The sequence below is a fragment of the Carettochelys insculpta genome, chromosome 14, assembly GCF_033958435.1.
Source record: "Carettochelys insculpta isolate YL-2023 chromosome 14, ASM3395843v1, whole genome shotgun sequence".
Taxonomy (NCBI): Eukaryota; Metazoa; Chordata; order Testudines; family Carettochelyidae; genus Carettochelys; species Carettochelys insculpta.
Window position 1 is genome coordinate 24,948,040 of NC_134150.1, and position 24,222 is coordinate 24,972,261.

The 24,222-nt window shown below is 43.5% G+C and overlaps 1 protein-coding gene across 1 annotated transcript in view; it reads right to left on the reverse strand.

Moving 5' to 3' along the window:
* The window catches only part of PEPD (peptidase D), a 241,605-nt gene that overhangs the window by 147,654 nt on the left and 69,729 nt on the right, over positions 1-24,222 (reverse strand). The window contains exons 7-9 of the mRNA XM_075009013.1: positions 23,315-23,359; positions 7,767-7,842; positions 4,074-4,120 (exon numbers count right to left, since the gene is read on the reverse strand). Coding sequence (XP_074865114.1) covers positions 4,074-4,120; positions 7,767-7,842; positions 23,315-23,359 — 168 coding nt within the window. The remainder of the gene's footprint in view (positions 1-4,073; positions 4,121-7,766; positions 7,843-23,314; positions 23,360-24,222) is intronic.

Consider the following 24,222-nt stretch of genomic DNA (forward strand, 5'->3'; position numbering starts at 1 on the left):
AGTTTACACAGCAGGTCAGTAGCAGAACTGGTACTCAAATCCACTTGGCACAGGAAGCCATATCACACATTATGTCTGATGATGAGAAGCAGGCCTGATCACCCTCACTCCCCATCAGGTTTGCTCCTGACAACCCTCTCATGACAAAGGAGTCACAAAGATAAAATAGTATGAGTGCACTGGACAATGGATAGCCAATGCTCCTCCTCTTATCTGCTGCCATGACACCAGATCCTACACCAGGGCTCTGCTTGGCCTTGCCCCAGTTCCAGCCTATGTCCGCTCACAGGGCTGGGGAGTAATATAACACCTGACTAGGCATGTGCTGAGTGGGCTGCAGACACATCATCAGGACCAGCAAACATAGCAGGCATGGCTCCACAGGGACTGATGGTGCGTACCATGGGAAAAGTTTCTTGGCCAGGAAAATGGAGGCGTGAGGATTTATTTTTGTCTATTTCAATTAAAATACTAGACAGGCACAAATATTAACTAACAATGTCAGAGCAGATCCAAAGCATGATCCACAGAAACAGTTTTATGTTCAACTTAGCATGCTGAATTTGCAGATAACTGGCATGACTGTCTCTCAGGTTAACTGATCAATTATTAAATTTAAATAACATGAATTTTAAAAGATGGATAGGCCAACTGTTTCTGTATTTAAACCTGCTGATCTTTCGATCAAACTCCCTAGTAATGTGTTACTGGTTTATCATTATTCACTAAGCCTTAATCATAGAGAATACTTTCAGCACATTTTTGAAGTTACTTTTCAAACCCAGTCATAAAAAGGAGGATTAGCAAGAGAGAATTCACCATGATTTACTATGCTTACTTCAATTAATCCTCAGAGAATGATCCAAAAATAATAGAAGTGGAAATATATTTTCTTTATATGGTTTAAAAAGATTTCTAGAACATTATAAAACATTCTGCTATCCCCTACATCTCAGTGGGAGGGATAATGGATCAAAATAGCAAGGAAAAGACAACCAACCCCTCAAGACTTGAGCAGAGAGGGAAAGAGCTGGTTTGACTACCCCAGTTCTGCAACAAGGCAGGTGTAGATCATATGTGCTCACACAGGCACATACATAGTAAAGCAGTACAGTTTGAACCTCTGAAATTTGGGACTCTGTGGTTCAGCAACATCCATAGTCCAGCAGGACCAGCTTAGGTGGGGGAAGGGCAGCTCTGAGTCTGGCAACAGGGAGCTTTAGCCCATGTAAGCAGCCACAGAGACCAGACAACCAGCAGAAGCTGGGGAACCACGGGTGGGAAGCTGGGTAGGAGAAGGCAGTGGGAAGCCAACTGGGGAGCTGTGCGGCCTAGAAGCTGGACTGGGAGGCTGCAGGGCCCAAAAGCTGGCAGGGGCATGCAGTGGCAGCACCAGGGAACCAGCAGGAAGCTAGCCCAGGAGCTTGTGGGGAAGGGGAGCCAGTCAGGAAGCTGGCTGAGGAACAGCAGAATCAAGGAGCAGTGGGGCCGCAGAGGCTGGAACAAGGAAATTGCAGCCAGGGCCAAGAAGCTGGTGGTCACATGGTTGGGGTAAGGAGCAGGGGCCAGGAAGCCTGCAGTCCCACAGCCGGGATCAAGAACTGGAAGTTAGCATCCTGGACCGGGGAGCCACAGACGGTGTTGGGGAAGTGGACAGGGCTGGCAACTAGGAGGGGAGACCAAGGACACTGACCTCACACGGTACAGCAAAATCCCTGGTCAGGGACTGATAAGGTCCTGACAGTGCTGGACCTTGACTGAGACACCAAACTTTTCACAAGCCCATATATTTAAACACTCCTCTGGAACGCCCACTCATGAATCTGACAAAGCGGGTCTCTGCCTACAAAAGCTTATGCTCCAAAATATCTGTTAGTCTAAAAGGTGTCCCAGAACTTTTTTGTTCTAAAATTATACTTCCTTACATTTTACTGGCAACTCTCTTCTCCAGGACATTTCAGTTTTTTAAATTATTCACTTTTTTTGGCATAGTGATTAGACGATGAAAGCTCAGGCATGCATGATATTCTGCACAGTAGAGGAAACTCAATTCTAACTATAGCGGTAGAAACATCCAACATGATAACAAAGGTTGACACCACACTGGTAGGCCACTGAGATCTCTTTCATCATAAAATGATCTTAACCTCTTTCAAAAAGTCTAATGTATCAAAATGGAAGAATAGAAAGCAATTCTAAAAAGGTTTAATAGGCAGCTGTCTATATCTCTTTTTATCTTCAGCAGCAAGTAATCTATTTAAAATGACAATATACCAGAAAAGCTAATCACAGAGAAAAGTGAGAAATGAGATGCTCTGCCCTGGAATACAGTGTGTGTGTATTTGAATCCCTCACGTAGCTTTACAACTGGATCATCAGGATCATAATGATCAAAGGTGCTGGGGTGAAATCTTGGCATCATGAAAGGATCAGGAGAACTCCATGGTCTTCAGTGGAGCCAGAATTTTACAGTAGGTGTTTACAGTTGGAAATGGGTAACAGATTTTTAGAGGCTGTTCCCTGTTAGCTTTTGCAGCACATGTAATTGTACTCAGCAAAACATTTTAATGAATATTCATTAGAGCAGATACATTTTACTAAAATATATTATTTAGAAATAACTTTGGTTGGCTTGCCCATATTGTTTACTCTTCAGTAAAATTAGAGGCCTTATGCCATAATTCTTAATTTTATCTAACATTAAGTTTCCCCTATCTTCCAATTGACCTATGTAGTATAAAAAACACAACTGATTCTTATTTCTGCAGACAGCTGTCAAAAGAGACAGGTGCATGAGAAATATATCACAAATGGTAAAATACATTGAAGATGGAAGATTCAGCGTAAATATTAAACATTGCTACTATGTAAATTTTTAAAGCAATTCTGACAATCACATTGCTGATAAACTAAAGGATGAAACTTTTAATAAAGAAGTTAAAGATTTATCACCTTCATATTTAGACATGCTATTGAATTAACTGACATCAATCCCTTGTTTCAATGGCTGTACAGTACAGGTTGAACCTCTGTAATCTGGTACTCTTTCATCCGGTAACATCCATATTCTAGTATGATTTTAATTAGCCAGATGACCACTTATGATGGATGAAGTTTCCAATGGTCTTATAAAGTTTGTTTATAGCTACCAGTCCTGACTCTCAGTGTTCTGTGCTGTTATTTAGCTGTAATTTACCACTCAAGGCCTTCTAAGAGCCCAGTAAACAGGGGAAGTGTTGGTAATGCTGCTAGACAATATTGACCTCCTGTGGTCTGGTAAATTCTCTTGTTTGGGAATGGTCACGTCCCAAGAGTGCTGGACTCAGAGAGGTTCCAACTGCTGTCTACACCCTGATACATCCTAGAATGCTGCCATTTCAAATTCACCTTTTCTTTCAGTACTTTGGTAAATAGTGCTGCCTTCTAGGTTCAGATTTCATTTGTTTCGTTAATTCCAGTACACTATATGACACATTTCAGTCTGGCTTCAGGCAAGATCAAAAGACAGAAATAGTATATCATATAGTGTGCATTATTACTGAATACATAACTACGTATGTAGTATTTCAAATGACTTGTCTCAAGAAATGTGATAATACCCACTAGCTGATGTGAGCCTCTCAAATCACAGGTCAAGCACAGTCAAGCTCACAAGGTAAGCAAACTGCTTCTAATTGTAGCTGAAATGTAACTGAACAACTCAGAACATTTTATGAGCACCTAAAATGTAGCCCTGAAAACGTATCAGGCATAATGGAAATGTTCACCCCCTTAAAACTTTTATTGGATATATTCAAGCAATAATAAGCCTACTTTGTAATGTTTCTATAAATTACAGAAAGTCTAAGAACAGAATTATACTGTACTAAGTCATATCCAAAGACAAGCAGCTACCATTAAAAAAAGGGCTGAAATGCCTCCTGTTAAAAATGCTTGAAACCCAATCTTGAAACAATAGTTCTCAAGCTCCCTTCAATCAATGTTACTTGTTCTGCCTCAATTGTTGCTTTTACTGTTACCATAAATAAATACTTTTGTCTATTTTTAATCACACATGCAGAATGAGTTCTTACCTCTCCATCCCATATTCTTTCATACCCACTTTTACTGCCTTCATTACCTAAGGAATACATGTGAACATAGGACATTTTTAGTAAGAAGGTATGTTAAGATATTACTCATGACAAATTTTCAGAGGAATTTTAAAATACATTATCTACAACATATACCTGTAAATCCTATTACACCTACACAAACAAACAGATGAAGCATCAAGTTAGAAATTAAACTATTTTAATAATTATGAATAGGTACAATTTCATGCAATAAAATACCTTCAGCAGTTTTCAGTATACCTCACAAAAGTTATGTAGGTCATCAAAATACTTCCAAGTCAAAGCTTAAACCTGAAAGCTCTATTGGAGTTGGTACAAGAGGGATTTTATGTTTGTAAAACAGAAAGGTAAATGAAATATGGAACATCTTTTTTAAAAAAATGAATATGGTAATATAATCACTGAAGGAAGTTACTAAGTTGGCATGCAGTTTTTCTCTCCACAAAAGTGTTTCTACATCTGGATTTTGTAATATGAAACAAGGACACTGAGGCAGCAATGGGCAACCAAGACTAGTGAGTGGTCCTGCTGTCTCTCAGTGGGCTGCATGATTGCCAGTGGTGGACAACCTGCAGCCCACGCACCCCCTCCCCCCATGCCCCTCTCGCACACTGACGCAGTGGAGCCCTGCACTTCTATTCCTCCTTCTCCTGCCTAGCACTTTCAGAGTGCCATGAATGGTTGATTCACCTGCCATCCCCACTCTCCCCTCTCCCCCAGAGTTTGAACACATGCAAACAGCTGACTCGCTGCATTCCAGCTCTGAGAGGGAGGGAGAGGAGTGGGCCAGAGTGCAAACAAGGTGATTCATGGTGCTACAAAACTGCTGTGAGAAAGGGGGGGAGTAGGAGGAAATGTGGGACTCCAGTGCCCCAGTGGCACGTTACAGAAGGGAGCAGACAGTGGATGTACAGGCCATGGGTGGAACCCATCACTGCACAGAGGTATTTTGTTTTTCTCAGTTTTCTTTTGTTGCCTGTTGCTTTTATTGTGAAGGTTTTAGGCAGCTGCTAAAGAAAAACATCTAAGAAAGGACAGACTTGTGAAAGGGAGGATGAAAATCAGACGCTTGAATCATGGGATCACCTGCTGAAAATTAAAAAGGACTGGTCTTAACTCAGAGAGGAATCCTAGGAAGAGAGGTAATCTGAAAGGAGGCTCTTCTGTTGCCAGGGTATTAGTGGTCTAAGGAAGCCACCCAAGGGCCAACAACAGCTCCAGGAAGGAGCATGTTGGAGACCCTGTCCCAAAGGCAAAAGACATTTGGGCGTTGGGATTGGGGCTATGGGAAGACATATGGAAAAATATCTACAGAGAAGCTATGAGGCCTAAGCAGGGATGGTCAGAGGGAACGCAACAGCAGACGGGAGGAAATGGAAAAACCCTCAAAGCAAGGAAAATGGGCGGAAAGAAATTTTTTTTCTGGAAGGGCCAAATTTGACCCCAATAAGGGGAACATTACGCTAACATTTCTTGTTGCGCATGAGTTAAATCGGGGTGCGGAACCTAAGGCCTGTGGGATGAATCATGCCGGCTGCTTGCCTGGATCCATATTGCGAGGCTTGGCTTGCATTCCTCTGTCCCCTGCAGGGATGCGAGCGAGCAGTGGAGCTCCAGCTATATTGCCATAGATGGAATGGCAGCACTGGCCTGCTCACACTGCACGGTGTGAACCCTAAGCCTCATGGGCCCAATCAAGGCAAACTGTTGCCAGATCCAGGCCATGTGCTCTGTTTGGTAGAGAGTGTGCTACAGGGAAGCACTCCATGCAGGCACTGCTCTCTTGCCTTGCCCACGACTGAAAAAAAAGGTTACCCACCCCTCAATTAAATGAATAACCCAAAAGGGAAGTAAGACCATAGAGTGACAGGTTCCACTGGAGTACTTCATTGACGTGTCTCCTCAGGGAAGAAATTCACATACTATCATTGTATAAAGATTTCAACAATTAACGGTCTTTGACTGAAAGTCTTATTGCTGGCCCATTACTGTCTGAAGTTAGCAACTAAGACAATGCTACTCCCAGAGATATCGACTGAAACAGTGGCCTTGAGCTAAAATTCCTCCCAACATTCAACAAGGCAAGACTGGACATCAGCCCTACTCTGATCTGCCAGTCTCAACAGTGAGGAGCACATCTTCTACAGATATGATCAATATTCTCAATCAAAGGCAATGAAAAAATCTCTCAGGAGTGCAAGAGCTGATGGTCTTAAACTACAAGCAATCTGGACTAAGCATACACTCATCCCTCATTCTACAAGCACAGCTGGTTCCCAACTTTGTGTTCATAGGTGAAAACTCGTAAGAGGGACACTAAATTCTCATTAAAATACATGAAAGTCTCTGATTGGTTCCTAGAGCTTGGCGAAGGAGCGACAGCAGATAGCGCTGCTTTGGAAAGGTAAGTGAACCTTAGATTTGGGGGTTGGAAAAAGTTAAAGGCTGGGGGCAGTTTGAGGCCATGAGGAGGCGGGAGGGTTAAATCTGGTGGCCGGTTGGGTCCATGGGGTGGGTGGGGGGGTTCAGGACGCTGAAGGTTGGGTGTGTGGTCCGGTGGGGGTCAGGCTGTGGTGAGGCCAGTCTGTGTGGCCAGTGGACAGGGTTAAGGCTGCCACATGGGCGGTCTGCAGGGCCAGCCGGGGGGGGGGGGGGGGGAGGCAGACCTCCCCAGGGCGGGATGAGGGGGAGGGGGTCAGGCTGCTGCAGGGCCGGCGGAGAGGGGAGGGGGTCAGGCTGCTGCAGGGCAGCCAGAGGTGCAGGGGGGCCAGGCTGCTGCAGGATGGTGGGGTCAGGCTGATGGGGGCCAGTGTGTGTGTGTGTCAGGCTGATGCAGGGCCGGCGGGGGGGAGTGTCAGGCTGCTGTGGGCCTGGCGGAGGTGCGGGGGAGGGGAGCAGGCTGATGGGGGCCGGTGGAGGTGCGGGGGAAGGTCTCAGGTTGCCTCAGGGCCAGCAGGGGGGGAGGGGGGTGTCAGGCTGATGCAGGGCCGGCAGAGGTGTGGGGTGGGTCAGGCTGCCATGGGGCCAGTCTGCGGGTCAGCATGGGGGTTAAGGTTGCTGCAGGTTGGGGCTGTGGCATGGAGGTTAGGGCTGCTGCAGGTTGGAGCCGTAGGGCTGGCATGGGGGTTAAGGCTGCTGCAGTTTGGGCCACAGGGCCGGTGGCAGGCGTCAAGATGCTGCGGGACCAGCTGGGGCAGGGGTGTCAGACTGCCACCAGCTGGGGCCACAGGGAGGGGATTAGCCTTGTATTAGCAAGGGGGAGCTCACTCAGAGTGAACTAAGGTAAGTAAATGTGTCCCTTGTTTAAGCGAGTATTCTTTAGTAAAGTACTCACTTAACGAGGGATGAGTGTATTGTGCAAAATTCTGGCCCCATGATGGAACAGGCCAGAAACCTGCTAGTCTCCTCCACAAGCGCATGGGAACATACCTGAACATGGTAATGACATAAATTGCAAACAGATCACCTTCCACTGACACTCCAGTGAGCCAATGAGCTCAAGGACAATGTACTGTGTATAATAGGAGGGCTATTATCCTTCTTTTTCCTATCCAGCCCTTCCACTATTTCATTACTAAGCAATTCAGGTGGAGCATTTTCTGAATACTACATTATACTAGAAGCAAAAATTAACAATACAGGATTCATTACCTCTTTATGAGCTTCACTGGATATTTTATTGGTGTACCGTAGAACTTCCAACTCCATATCTGTTTTAATCACACGACTTCAAAGAAAAGAATACAAGAAATGAGCTTAGATCACGTATTTTTCTTGCAAATACACAGAGTCAAGTTAACAGAATAAAACAAAAAAAATGATCAAGTGAAATAATATCTATTTCTGTGGAAGAATCAGATTAAATATGCTTCTAAAGTGAAAAGCTATTATAAGTAACAAGAGATAAGGAACATTTTTAGATTAAAGTATTTAGTTGGCATTAGTTTTCCATGAATATGGCAAGCCTGCAAAGAAAGTCACATGCATGTTAAGCAGATTTGCATTATTTTAATACTGTGAATAAACTGTGCTCAATCAACATTTTCTAAACCTAAAATAGCATACATTCACTATAAAAAGGTATTGCTTTTTTTCCCCCCCTCAGTTATGGCTCAAACCATATTTCAAGCAGACCATTTCTACAAGTGATTTATTTTTAATACAATAGAAAACTGTTTTACATAATGGAATTTTCCAAGGCTCCAAATGCTTGTATGCAGCACAATCTCAACTCCTTATTTTCAGTGTAGCAATGAAAAAACAAATAGGATGTTCAACTAAAATTCCAAAAACACCAGAAAAAGTAATTAAGGACTCTCTACACAGTCTCTTCATATATTTGATTTCCTGGCAGAATTCTTATTCCAAGCAATACTCTCTATAGAATATTGTAGGTGTATACACTTATGATCCTCAATACTCAAAATTCTTTAGATTAGTTCAAAACATATTTTAAGTATACTCTACTCTGTGGTGCTTTCCAATGCAAGTTTCAAGCAAGTTATTGTGATTGACCTACGTTACTATTGACACTGATTTTTAATGCATTATTTTCACACCATTCTTATGTTCACTTCAAAAGTAACCTTATAGTGTATTTGTGAACTGTCAAAGGGTAGGGTACTGCACATATCAGAAATACCTCTACTGAGTTTTCTGGAGATGTTTAGATTTTGTTTTTAAATTTAACTTGAGTGTGCACACATCACTTGTAAATTATCTGAATTTAGCTATATAATTTAAATCGTCTACCACACACATTTGTATTTTAACCCTCACTATATGTTATTTTGGAACAACAGTATCTAAAACATTTGCAGACATGGAAGGATTATATTGTTAATCGATAAATGTCAGTAAAAGTTAATGTTACCATCCACCCACAAACAAATATATTTCAAAACAGGAATGATTATATTGATTTAAGAATATTCAAACTCTATATTATATGTTGACAATATCTGTTTTAAGGGTTATAAAGCATTCAATTTTTTAATCTCAATGCCTACTGTCATTAAACACTTCTTGCTCCTATCTTCTACTTATTTGTGTCTCTGTGTAAATGCAAAAATATATAAAAGCCTGGGTCCCTTGGAAAGTATCCAATTTGCATTTTTTACAAATGAAGTTATCAGTCCTATTTATATTTAATATAAATCCATTTGTTAACAACCTCTTAGCTACTTTCCATAGCAGATCTACATCTTTTTAAACTGTGTGCACACCTCATTCTTTGTTCACTTTTATTTTAAATATGTATTTTGACCAAGTGCTGCCAATTTCCATGTGCCCCTTTATATGGAGGCTCTAGACAAGCAACAAAATCACACAATATTGAACTGCCTTAGAAATTCTGCTGTTACATTTAATTTCCAAAGGCACTTTTTCAACAGCAGTTTTTACAGTTATGCCCATTAAGTTCTCTCTCTAGGATTCACCTTAAATAAGTGTTAACAATGTCAAAGAAAATTTAAAGCCTAAATCTTCTAATCTATTTACTTGAATAATCTGACACAATAATCAGTGTATGAAAGTCTTATCTTCAAAAATGAACTCATAATTGTAACAGATTACTTAATCTTGCAATAAAAAATCCCTAAGACTAGTAGTGTGCTAAGGCGCAGCACTATAGTTATATGCCAAATATATGCCTGTGATATACAAGTGTAAAAATTACAGGATTTCCAACGTCTACTCTATTAGCATATTATCCAATACCATAATTATTAATCCACTCAAAGGTTTTAAATTCACAAGCAATAAATGCTTGAAAGAGAAATTTGTATAATGACCACAAAATGACCCTTGAGATCATAAACATAATAAATTATCAAGTGCTGAGTGAGTAAAGTATTAACAGTTGTCTACATAAAACAATGAAAATATGAAATATATATCTAAATGCAGTCACAAAACTTATGCACAGTTTAAAACAGGTGACAAAGTTAGCTACACAGCAATATTCTCATTTGAGGAAAGATCCATTCAAACAAATGAAAAAAGTAGCAGCTGCCCCTCTGAACATACAAAAAAGCAGCACATGACAACCAACTGTATATAAACACCCAAGTTCATCATTCTTAAAGCAGCCAGGGAAAAACAGCATACATAAAAAGATAATTCATATACTGCTAAATGGTTCTTCCCACTACTCAAGTAACCTCTCTAAAATATAAAGAGAAGTTACTCACCGTAGTAACGATGGTTCTTCGAGATGTGTCCCCGTGTGCGCTCCACAATAGGTGTCGGGCTCACCCGGCGCCGCAGATCGGAAATCTTCCAGCAGTTTCTCCTGGATCGCGCGTGTGCCGCTCCCTTGCGCGTCCCCAGCCACGTGCATGATCCGGTCCCTGCCAGTTCCTTGACCAAAAACCTCGGATGCTCCTGAAAGACACTAAACAGAGATCCGAAGCGGGGAGGATGGGCGGGTGGTGGAGCACCCACGGGGACACATCTCAAAGAACCATCGTTACTACAGTGAGTAACTTCTCTTTCTTCATCGAGTGTCCCCGTGGGTGCTCCACAATAGGTGACTACCCAGCAGTAACCCAAGAAAGGAGGTGGGTAATTGGTTTATGTGCAGCTTACCCCCAAAAGGACTGCTGTCGACAGACGGGTATCCTCTTGGAATACCCGATGTAGGGCATAATGCTTGGCGAAGGTGTCATAGGATGACCAGGTCGCCGCTCTACAAATGTCTTTCAACGCGATGCCCTTGAAGAAGGCTGTTGACGCCGTCACCGCCCTGGTGGAGTGAGTCCTAGGCGGGGCCAGCAAAGGAGTCTTTCGAAGCTCATAGCACATTTTTATACGGACACAATGTGCTTTGAAATTCTCTGTGAAGAGAGGCCTTCCCCTTTTGAGCTGGGAGCGAGAGACACTAGAAGCCTGTCCATTTTCCGGAAGGATTTAGTTCCGTCTATGTAAAAGGCCAACGCCCTCCTCACGTCCAGGAGGTGCAGGCGTGCCTCTTTACCAGAGCTGTGAGGCTTCGGATAAAACGAGGGTAAAACTATTGGTTCGATAAGATGGAACTCTGAAGAAACTTTTGGAACAAAGGCTGGGTGCAGCTGTAAGGTTACCGCCTCCTTTGAGGACAGTGTGCAGGGCGGCGTTGCCATAACTGCTGCGAGCTCACTCACCCTGCGAGCTGATGTAATTGCAAGGAGGAAGGTTGTTTTTATCGTAAGGAGACATAGGGGAACCGTGGCTAATGGTTCAAAAGGTGGACCCGTGAGCATGCTGAGCACCAAGTCCAGGTTCCACGATGGTGGAAGTGGTTTCCGAGGGGGGTACAGGTTAATCAACCCCTTCAAGAACCTGGTAACGACAGGATGGGCAAATACCGTGGGCCCCTCCTCTGTATGCCGAAAGGCTGATATAGCGGCGAGGTGGACTTTTGGCAAGGATAAGGAAAGTCCGCCCCTCTTGAGGTCCAATAAGTATTCAAGTATTATTGGTATAGGAAGGTCAAGGGGAGCTAACTGCTTGGAGGAACACCAGGCTGTGAATCGAGTCCATTTCTGCTTATAAGTCTTCCTGGTGAGGTCCTTCGGCTACTTTCCAGGACTTGTTGTACTCCCTCCGTGCATGTACTTTCTAGGGAGCTGAGCCATGGATTAGCCATGCTTGTAGGTGCAGACTCTGAGGGTTTGGGTGCACTATGGATCCCTGGGCCTGCGTGAGTAGGTCCGGCACCACCGGTAGAGGGAGCAGTGGGTGGTCCGACATGCGCAGAAGCAAGGGAAACCATTGCTGCCGATCCCACGTTGGGACTATGAGTATCATGCAAGCTCTCTCCCTTCTGGCTTTCTGCAAGACCTTGTGGATAAGCGCTGTGGGGGGGAACGCGTAAAGTAGGGGGCCCTTCCGTGGGATCATGAATGCGTCCCCCAGGGACCCCCGCCCCACTCCTGCCCTGGAGCAGTACTGGGGACACTTCTTGTTGTGCTGGGTGGCAAACAGATCGATCTGGGGAAACCCCCATATATGAAAGATCGGTCGTAGCAGATCGGAGCGGATCTGCCATTCGTGCATGAGCGCAAAGCGCCTGCTCAGCTGATCTGCTTTCACGTTGTGAGCGCCCAGCAAGTACGAGGCTTTCAACGTTATGTTATTGGCGATGCACCAGTTCCACAGTCGGACTGCTTCCGCACATAGGGCACGGGATCGGGCTCCTCCTTGTCGATTTATGTAAAACACAGTGGAGGTATTGTCTGTATTGATCCCAACTACTTTGCCATATATGTAGTCTCAGAAATGCTTGCAGGCGCTGAACACTGCTCTGAGCTCCAGTATGTTTATGTGCAGTGACTGTTCTGCAGGGACCACAGCCCTTGCGTCACCTTGTCACCGATGTGCGCTCCCCATCCTATGTGGGAGGCATCGGTAGTAAGAAAAATAGAAATTTGTGGTTGGTGAAAGGGCACCCCTGCTAGCAAGTTCTTGGGGTTTACCCACCACACCAGGGATCTGCGTACCTCTGTCGTGAGCGACACCACCCTGTGAACAGTGTGGGATGCCGGTTTGTAGACGCTCACCAGCCAATGCTGCAGGCTTCGCATGTGCAATCTGGCGTTCTGTACCACAAATGTTGCTGCCGCCATATGGCCCAGCAGCTGTAAGCACGTTAAGACCGGCACCGTGGGGCTGTACGTAATGACTTGCACCAGTGAACTGATGGCGCGAAAGCGGGCGTCGGGTACGTACACCCTTGCTGTGATAGAGTTTAAGCGCGCCCCTATGAACTCTATGTCCTGTGTGGGGTTGGTCTTTGACTTCGCGAGGTTGGTGACTAGGCCCAGCGAAGAAAACGTGTCCGCTGTGACGCGTATCATGCATAGGACCTCTGCCTTCGAGGTCCCTTTCAATAGGCAGTCGTCCAGGTATGGAAATATGAATACCCCCTGTCTGTGCAGGTAGGCTGACACCACTGCCAAGGTTTTGGTAAAGACTCTGGGGGCCGAGGAGAGGCCGAACGGAAGAACCCTGTACTGGAAGTGTTCCTTGCTGACCATGAATCGGAGGAAGCACCTGTGTGCCGGGTGGATAGTTATATGAAAGTAAGCATCTTGTAAGTCGAGGGCTGCAAACCAATCTACATCGTCCAGTGCCATGAGTATGGAGGCAACTGTAATCATCCGAAAACGTTGCTTGCGCAAGTAGCGGTTGAGGCCCCGAAGATCTAAGATGAGCCTCCTGTTTTATTCTCTGTGAGCAAGTAGCGTGAAAAAAACCCTTTCCCCTGGAATTGTTCCAGCACTCTTTCCACCGCCCCTATGAAGATAAGGTGGTCCACCTCCTGTTTGAGCCTCGCCTCGTAGGTAGCATCCCGGAGGTGAGGCCTGGAGGGAGGCTTCGTCGGTGGGAGCGACTGGAAGGGGATTGCGTAACCCGTGGCTATGATCTCCAGAACCCATTTGTCTGCGGTGATCTTTTGCCATTGGGAGTGAAACGGTCTGAGGCGATGATGGAACACGAGATGAGAGTGGTGTTGCGCGATGGTAGTGATACTGCAGCCCTCGACATGCCCGTCAAACTTGCTGCCTTTGGGCCTGTCCCGAGGATGTACGGCTTTGTTGGGAACGTCGCCTGGGAGTTCTGTACTGTTGCTGCTGTTGATGTCGCCCTTGGTCGTAGCCCCGTTGATACTGCGCACGCTGCGGTTGGTACGGGTAGCGTCTTTGCTGAGGGTAATACCTTTTCTTCCTGTATGGAGGGATATAAATACCCAGGGTTCTAAGTGTAGCTCTCGAGTGCTTACTGGAGTGGAGGACCGAGTTGGTTGAGTCTGCAAACAACTTTTGCGTGTCAAAGGGAAGATCCACGATCTTCGCCTGTAGATCTCTCGGGATGCCTGATGTCTGGAGCCAGGATTCTCTACGCATGACCACTGCTGTAGCCGTTGAGCGTGCTGCCGTATCTGCCACATCCAGTGCAATCTGGACTCCTGTCCTCGAAGCTGCGTAGCCCTCTTGCACAATTGCCTTTAACACCAGCTTCTTATCTTCCGGAAGTGAATCCATGAGAGAAGTAAGCCTGGAGTAATTATCAAAGTTATGGTTCCCTAGGTGTGCCGCATAATTTGCCACTCTCAATAGCAGGGTGGAAGAGGAATATACCTTCCTGCCGAACAGCTCTAGCTTCTTGGCATCTTTGTCCGATCCCCCCGACTTATACTGAGAAGTCTTTGACCTCTGCTGGGACGATTCGACCACCAATGAGTTCGGTTGTGGGTGACTGAAGAGGAACTCCATGCCCTTTGCCGGGACGAAGTACTTCTTATCCGCTCTCTTGTTCATAGGTGGAACAGAGGCCGGAGTCTGCCATATGGTAGTGGCTGACTCCATAATGGCTTCATCCAGCGGGATAGCAATTTTGGATGAAGCCGGGGGTCTCAAATTTTTCAGGAGTTTGTGATGTTTCTCCTGCACTTCTGCCGTTTGAATGCCTTGCGTGAAAGCCACCCTTTTAAACAGCTCCTGAAACTGTTTAAGGTCATCCAGGGGAGCGACATGTCTGGGGGCCATGACCTCATCTGGGGAGGATGAGGAGGAACCACTAGGGTAAACCTCCCTCGAACTCTCAGGTTCCTGTGGCCAATGGTACACCTGCTCGCTGGAGGACTGCAAAGGAAAGTCTCGGGGTTCTACAATTAACTCCCTCTGAGACAACTGAGTTTCCATCCCCGAACGGGAGTGTCCACGGGGGTATTGGACGGCCGGGGGGGACCTGCCCCTGGGCGTAGGCCTGGGGTGTCTGTGTCCAGCACGATAAGAACGACCATGGCAGCACGGTCCAGGAACGGAGACCTGGACCACTCTCAGGGTGTGTATCCCCGATGTCTGGGAGAGCGAGACCTCCGCGATGACACAGATAGCGGTGACACTGGTTTGTGATAGTACTCCAGTGGATGCAGTCCCAGAAAGGGTGAAGGTGGCCCAAGCCATGGTGACATCGGTTGGAGGAACGGAGAAGGAGGTTCTGGATAGGCCGGTGGAGACCCAGGCCTTCTGGGCGGTGTGTGTAGCACAGGGGGAGGGTTTGTTGTTAGCAGCAGCACAGCCCTGTCCAGAGAAGGGCTGCGGTGCCAGGCTTTTGCTTTTGCCTTTCTCCTCCCCTGCGGGGCTGGCACCGCCCCCTCCCGCGCTGGGGATCTTGGCCCGCTCAGCTGCGGTGCCACGCGGATAACGTCCTCCGGTACCTGCAGGGGTGGCCCTGCACGGTTCGTGCCGCAGGGGTCGGTGCCGCCTGTGGCGGTGCCGCCGGTTCCGGCGCTTGCCTGGCCGACGCTCTAGACGCCGCGCGTGCCAGCTGTTTCGTAATCGGAGGCTCAGCCTCTGCCACGTGTGCTGCCGCGGTGCCGCTTGCCTGAGTATGCGGCTGGGGGCTCTGCCCGTCCCGCTCGCTGAAACCGCCAGCAGGGATCGAGCTGGGGAGAGCTTCCTCCGTTTTTGCGCAGAGGGGATCAGAGAAGCTGCCTTCCTCTTGTGGAACCCCGAGGGCCCTTCTGATTACCTCTCCGGCACGTTAGGCTGCAGGGCCTTATCAAACAAGAGCATTTTGAGATGCATTTCTCCATCTTTCCTGGCCCTGGCTGTGAGCTTAGCACAGTGGGAACACTTCTGGGTAACGTGTGATTCCCCCAGGCATCGGATGCACTCACTATGCCCATCAGAGGCTGGCATAGCTTCGCAGCAGGACTCACACTTTTTTAAAGCCTGAAGAAGCCATCGCGGTGAGTCTTTTACTGTTAATAGGCTACTTAGCACCTAATCCATGCCTGTTTCCCCGAATCGCGGACCCCGGCCTGCAAGGTAACGGGCGGCCTACTGGCCTTCACGTCCACTCTTCTTCTCCGCTCCTCTCTCCCTCTTTTTTTTTTTTTTTTGGATATTCTCTTTATCCTCTCTTCCCTTTTTTTTTTTTTTCTGAAAAAAAGAAACAACAGTTTACCCATAGAAACACTGTCTAATCTGACTCTGGCCGTAGCCTGAGCAGATTCCGTCTGCAGCCAATGGCGGTGGAGAAGAAACTGGCAGGGACCGGATCGCGCACGTGGCTGGGGACGCGCAAGGGAGCGGCGCGCGACGGCACATGCGTGATCCAGGAGAAACTGCTGGAAGATTTCCGATCTGCGGCGCCGGGCGAGCCCGACACCTATTGTGGAGCACCCACGGGGATACTCGATGAATCATAGAATCATAGAATACTAGGACCGGAAGGGGCCTTGAGAGGCCATCGAGTCCAGTCCCCTGCCCCGATGGCAGGACCGACCACTATCTACACCATCCCATGAAGAATAAAAGTTATTAACATATCAAAATTATTGGAAACATTGTATAACAGTTGGTATTTTTAGTGCTTTGATTCTATTTGATAAAGCAGCTAAAGTGATAAAATACAACAGTGACTAAGAATAATGAGCTGCTTCTGTCAGATAAATGCCAAGGCAAAGGGATGGCTTTTAGTCATGTTCCAACTGGGACACATTTATCCAGTGACAATCTTTCATTGCAATTACTCTACTTCTATTTCAGTAAAATGATTGATGTGGAGATTACCATTACAGTAGACAGACACTGGGACTACGGATTGACAACGGCACATTGTGTGCCATGTACGAAAACTTCATTCTGACTGGCATACAAAAGCAAGCTGATTCAGTGTTTGGGTTGTATTTTTCTTGGGGAAGGAAGACTAATATTTATAGTATATTACCTGTCTAGCATACATTTTTAAATTTATCTTTGAGATACCATATTTAAATATATGTTTTAAATTGTATTGGGAATGTAAATAAAACGAAGTCTTTCACAATCTTGGAATTATAGGGGATAGTTCTCTGAAAACATCTTGGATCTTGGAATTATAGTGGATAGTTCTCTGAAAACATCCACGCAGTGTGCAGCAGCAGTCAGTAAAGCAAATAGGATGTTAGGAATTATTAAAAAAGGGATAGAAAATAAGATGAAGAATATCATACTTGCCCTATATAAAACTACGGTACACCCACATCTTGAGTACTGCATGCAGATGTGGTCTCCTCACCTCAAAAAAAGATATACTGGCTTCAGAAAAGGTTCAGAAAAGGGCAACTAAAATGATTAAGGGTTTGGAAAGCGTCCCGTATGAGGAGAGGCTAGAGAGACTGGGAATTTTCAGTCTAGAAAAGAGGAGATTGAGGGGCAATATGATAGAGGTATATAAAATCATGAATGGTGTGGAGAAAGTGAATACAGGAAAGTTATTTACTTGTTCCCATAATATAAGAACTAGAGGACACCAAATGAAATTAATGGGTAGTAGGTTCAAAACTAAATAAAAAAATTTTTCTTCACACAGCACACAGTCAACCTGTGGAACTCCTTGCCGGAGGAGGCTGTGAAGGCCAGCACTCTAACAGAGTTTAAAAAAGAGCTTGATAAATTTTTGGAGGTTAGGTCCATAAATGGCTATTAGCCAAGGGTAAAGTATGGTGCCCCTAGCCTTTAGTCAAAGGCTGGAGACAGATGGCAGGAGACAAATCGCTTGAGCATTGTCTTCAGTTCACCTCCTCTGCGGCACCTGGCACTGGCCACTGTCGGCAGACAGGATACTGGGCTGGATGGACCTTTAGTCTGACCCAGTATGGCCGTTCTTATGTTCTTATGCAATAAAAGCAAAAAAAATCAAAATGCAGTTTTTAGATACAGTTATTTTTATGTTTTAAGTTTCAGAGTACATCAAGATAATTAAACTCTGAAACCAAAAGCTTAAAGAATTGGTGCGGGTGGGGGGGCATCACATCTGTAATTTACCACACAATCTTATCAGTACTGAAACCTTTGTCCCACTGGAAAATTCTAATTTACTTTTATTTTTGGTTCAGAAAGCTTAGCCATTTAATATTTAGTTACCAGTTATGACAAAACAGAATTTTGCCAACAAATAATGGAAAACAAAATGCTTTAAGCTTTTGCTGAAATCTGAATGAATTAACGTGGCAATTAAGAAAATATTATTCAAATCAATTCAACTGTAAGAAGACTCTTTGTGCATCATCATCAATAACCGTGGGCTCAGCACCTGTTGGTGTCTGATGCCTCTCTCACTATTTCCTTCCATCTTTCCCTATCCAGTGGCTTAGTTTCTGTAGACTACCTCCACACCAATCTACTACATCATCGATCCATTCTCTGTGGGGTCTGCCTCTCCTATTCGAACCATCCATTATGCCAACTACTAAGGTCTTGATTTTTCGTTCGTTGTTCATTCTGCAAATAGGTCCAAATAGATGTAGCTTCTGTTTTATAACCTTCTGCAGCAGGTTTGCTTTCAGGTGTATCTCCCTATATAAATCCTCACTGGTGACCTTCTGCATCCATCCTATTCTCAGAATCTTTCTATAACAACTCTTTTCGAACGCCAATATTCTTCTTTTCGAATCTTTCATTATCACCCATGTCTCACATCCGCACAATGTGCTGCCGAATACACACGTTTTCAAGATGCCCAGCTTTGTTCTTAAGCTAATTGCTTTGCTTTTCCAGATCTTACCCACTGCCTTCAAACTCGCTCTTGCTTTTGCTATCCTAGTCGCTATTTCCTTCTTACAGTGTAGATCATACGTTATGTTGCTCCCCAGATATGTGAACTTCTCTACATTTTCTAGTTCAATACCATCCACACTGATCTTCCTTCCTATTTCCTTATCTCCAAATACCATTGATTTTGTTTTATCAATGTTCATAATCAGTCCGTACCGCTTCCCTTCTTTGTTTAACACCAGCACCGTTTTCGCTAGTTCCTCATCTTCCTCAATGATAACTACATCATCCGTGAACCTCAAGTTGTTAATTCTTTTCCCGTGCACAGATATTCTTTCTACCTCTTCCTTCATCTTGCCCATCGCTCTCTCTAGATGTGCGATGAAGATACTTGGCAATATTGGATCTCCTTGTCTCGAACCTCTACTTGTTTTAAACCAACTTCCCAACTACCCGCATGTTCTCACTGCTGCCTTCGCAACCGTATTAGTCTGCTACCTTTGTGCATCCCTGCCATGAAATATACTATCGAAATGACCCACACTATTCAATATTCTAAAAATATATTACTCATTCCAAAATGTATTACTTTCCCACTAATGCTGCTTAGGTCCAAACTGAAAATCCAAGGGAACAATTAAATAAAGCAGTCTTAGTGCATATGCCTTATCACCCACACATCTAGACTTAGCCTCCCCTCTCCAAAACACTAGCTTGACACTTCCAAGTTAGGAAGAACAGACCAATCTTTACAAATTTCTCTCGATTACACTTGAACAGAAAACTTGAACTCTGACAGCTAGAGCTAAAATTTCTGAAGAGCTATGTGCCCTAGATGTAGTAGAATTTTATGAAAAGCACTGCACCCTGAGAAAACATACCAAGCATAATTTTTTAAATTTGGAAAGAATGAGGTCCAGAATTCTTCTCTAACTTTCAAGTACAATATAGGAAGGAGATTCTTACTGCACTAATGCTAACTCCAACCAACTTCTTCAAATTTCCTTCTGATTTCCTCCCTTACACTTTCACCTCACATCCACCTTGACTCTCCCTCCTGTATAGGCTGTAGTGTCAAGTCCCTCTATCCCTTAACTCCCCTAATGGATAAATACCCAGTCACCAAACATGGAAGATGAGCAGAGATATGGGAAACACTGAGTATCTGGGTAGGGTAGAGGCCCTGATGTGAAGGGGTTTGGGATATGCTCAGGAACTGTTCTGTGTACAGGATGCTGAGAACCCAGTGATAAGACTAAGGTTGGTTTCAGTGAACACTGATTTCCTTCAGTACTGTATCTCCTGCAACCCAGATCAGGATCTTTGTCAGATGGACAAGTTGGCTCAGGGGTAGGGGATTTAATCTCCACACAATCCAGTCCTGCTTCTCATCAATGCCATAACAGGACTCTACAGGAGAGTGGATTGCACCAGGACAATAGTAAGCATTACTTTCAAGGAAGCTGCCTTCCCCAACATCAACCATTTCATAACTGCATGTCAGCCTATTTCTAAATTCTTGAGTCTGAGAGATTTCCTTCTAAGACCAAATTCTTCTGTGTGGCTTGCACATATAATATCGAAGGATGATGCGCCCTGTCGTAGTAATAGTCGCCAGGTATTTTGATCTGATGATGTAGATTCCCAGGATTTTGGATTGATGTTGAATTTTTCCATGGTGTTTTTGCATGTATCCTTGAATCTTAGTTTTGGTCTTCCTCTTGTTTTCAACCCACATGACAGTTCACTCAAGAGGATTTCTTTGGGAAGATGTTCATCACTCATTCTTCTCATATGACCAAGTCATCGTAAGCTTCTGCTGTTGAGGATCACTATGAGGCTGGGTACACCAGATCTTGTCAGGACATCTGCATTTGAAACTTTATCTTGCCAGTTGATATTCATAATTCTGCAGATGCAGTGTAGATGGAAACTCTTCAATTTTTTCCTCCTAGTTTGAGTTGGTGGTCCATGCCTCAGAACCATATAGCAGAAAACTCAATACACATGCCTGGTAGATTAGTATCTTTGTTTTCACTGTCAGCTTAAGATTGTTCCATGCTCGTTTTGTAAGTCTGCCAAAAATTGTAGCCGCTTTCCCAATTCTAATGTTCAGTTCTTTGTCCATGGATAAGTTTGTGGTGACAGTAGATCCAAGGTAACAGAGCTGTTGAACCACATCTAAGGGGCTGTTAGCCACACTGACATTGGGTCACTGAGGTATACCTTGAGTGAATACAACAGTTTTCTTCATGCTTATGTCAAGGGAAAACAACTTGCAGGATTTGGATAGAGAATCTGTCAGTGAATGTAGTGTGTCCTCATTATGAGCAACAAGAGTTGCATTAGCTGCAAAGAAGAGTTCCCTAATGAAGACTTTCTTGAACTTAGTTTTGGCCTTGAGTCTTGCCAGACTGTAGAGAGAGCTATCTAATCTTGTGTGGAGAAATACATCGCTGCGTGAGTTTTGAAATGTGCAATTAAGTAGAAATCACTGATGGAGCAATATTTAAAAGAGTATCCTGATTAGAAAATTTATGGAACTGAAAGCGAGCAATTCTATTATAATCTTCCAGTCATGCTAACAGAGTACCTGTCAAGTTATCTGAATGGCTAAATGAATTCTCTTCCCCATAAACTATCTTCTAATCTCAAGATCGACAAGGAAGTTAAACTCAAGATTGATAAGAAAGTTAAAAGTAGTTAGATAAATCTACTATAAAAGTACTAATTTAAAATCCTGGAAGTAATCTTGTTTCTTATAAAGAAAGATGCAGTAATAGGATATCCACTCTGACTGCTTCCTATGCAGTCTGTGACTTTTGTGTTCTGAACTTTTAGGGTATCTGCACACGTATTCCTCTGCTCAGTTATCCACTCCAGAAGTGCCCAGTCAAGTCTCAGTTCTCCTGAAATCACTTGCTCATTGTCCTTCTGACTGGAACCCTGATACCCCCAAAAAATCAGTCTACCTAATGGCCAGTACCTGTGCATTGCTTTCTCTCAGAGGGCTATGAACAGTGTATTGCCAGTAGTTACAAACTTCTTTCTAAACAAGCACGTTTATTGTCAAAGAAAAAAAACACATTACAGATTAAACATAATAGATATAACATACAGATTTAAAACACATTCCTCTACAGATACACCAAGACTCACCCATCAGTCTTAGAGGTTCTAGTGTGCCTAAGTTCTTCCAACTTTTCCACAAGAGTTGTTCTCCCCCCACCCCACCACCACCCCTTACTTGAAAATCCCGTTCATTTGCTGTTGCAGAGCATTTAAAGCCAGCTTTTTTATATCAAAAGCACTCTTTCAGTCTGTTGGTTTCTGGAAACCCCCTGGGAAAGGTTGCAAGTACTGATTCAAACTGATTATGAGGCCAGCACAGGTTTCTGCAGTAAGAGACTTCGCTCTCCTAAATTGTGCAGGAACTGCAGAAGAACTCAGCTACTGCATACCTCCATCCCATACTGATGGCTCTAACACGGCTTTATTCTATCTGAAACGTGCTCCTTTTGTTCTCCTAAGACATTACATCACAAAAGCAGTGAAGCAGGTTTGCAGCAGAACAAAGAACCTATCCTATTAAGTTTCCATTACTCTGAAATGTCAGTGATCAGGTACCTTCAAGACAAATTTAAACTCTGCTCTTCTTTTCTGTATATGGACTACTGTTCAAAAGATTTTTGATAGTAATGTTTATTACTAACAAAATTAATAGGAGTAACATATAGTAGTAGCCTGTAGTATATTCGGTTGCAATAACACGATGCAGTACGACTTTTTTCCTATTCATTTTTAAAGGGTTCAAAAACCAAGTTGCTTATCTGCCATAACGAAGGTTCTGTTGTCTCAGCTCTAGCCTACGACATTTAAAATATTTAGTTAAAGAACAATTTAATCATCCCAAGTCTACTTTGCTGTCTCTTCAGTTAATTTGCTAAATGAAAAAACAGAAAACCTTAGTTATACAATGGTTGTTAGGACAATATTAAAATGGAAAAATCATGAATACCAAAATGCAAAAGCTTTTAAGACAAAATAGCATATTAATATAACTGAAGTATATTTACAAAGTGATCTGACTAATACTGTAGCGATTTAAGAAATACCAACATTAATATTTGGTTTATCTTAGGTTGATGTTAATGTATAAATAGATTGATGTGAAGCTGCACTAAAATTACACAAGGTATGTACATATATTACACACACACACACACACAAATATAAACCTGAAAAGACGTGATCAGAGTTAATGCTATTAAAATAAATCCTAAAGGAAGTAAAAACAACATTTATAAAATTGCAGCCCTTACATCAAGTTTTAAATGAACACTTACTTTGATATTCTATGTTATATTGTTCTATGTTCTATATTTTAAACGTTACCTAACTTTTCTGTTCTTTATAGTTCTAGAATTTATATTTAAAAGAAACTCAAAACTGAACTACTGCATGTTATTTTCATTCACAGAATAAAACATAAGAATAAAAAACTTGTCAAACAATAAGTGAAAGGCTACTGTTGAAACATCTACTGTAAAACACGTACTAAGGAATTTACCAGATTCTGCTGGGAGATGTAATAAATAATCAAGTTAGGGAGAGGAAATAAAAAAGGAGGGGGGCAGGGAGGCGTGGGAAAAGAACTTACAAATTACTTACCATTCTGCAATTTCAGGATGAAGAATTTTATTGTTCACATTAAATCTAAGAAAAAATAATACACCAAAATTATAAGCTAGCAGCATTATGAATTGGGGATGCCAGACTTCTTTACAAAACAGTACCAAACTGCATTTTATATAGTCTTGTTTGAGCCCAACAACTAGAACAGTTTTAGTTATCAAATGTACATCATAATTTTTAAAAACATATTTAGGTCCCAATCCTGCAAATGCATGTGCTGATCTTTGCCCAAGTGGACTAAATTATGTCTTTAAACCCCATGTTACAGCATACTCAATATCAAACTTAGGAGTTCATACATGTTATCTGCTCCAGTCTTGTATGTATTTTGTCCATTTTTAAATAATTTTCCCTGTTTTGTTTCTCAAATATATTTGAATAAAAGTAAAATTGTGAATATTTCATGTTCATCCATAAGTTCTTTAGCAGTTTCAAATCTTGGGGAAATAAAATAATATATACATAAAACATAAGATTTTGAATAAAAGAGCAATCCAGTGCCATGACATCTCCAATTAAAGTTTGAGAGCTCACAATGGAAGTGCTCTGGTATACCTCGTCCCACCCCAAACAGGCCTGCTAGCAAATCCCAAGAACATAGAGTTGCGGGGGCGGTCCTCACACTTCCAAAAAGATTTTTTTTTGGTTGGTTGTTTTTGGCTGGTTTTTCTTTTTATCAGCATGCGTGTGTCCTCCAGGCCTTCTGTATAGATCATAAGGCACCAAAAATACTCAAACCCAGTTGTTACATTAGTAGTTTAAAGTCTCATTAAAACATCTGGGGCTTCACATGGCAGAGTAATAATCTTTCCATCTATGAATACAACAAACAAATGTGTTTCTACAGCATGTGCTCATGAACCTACACAGTATAAAATACAAGG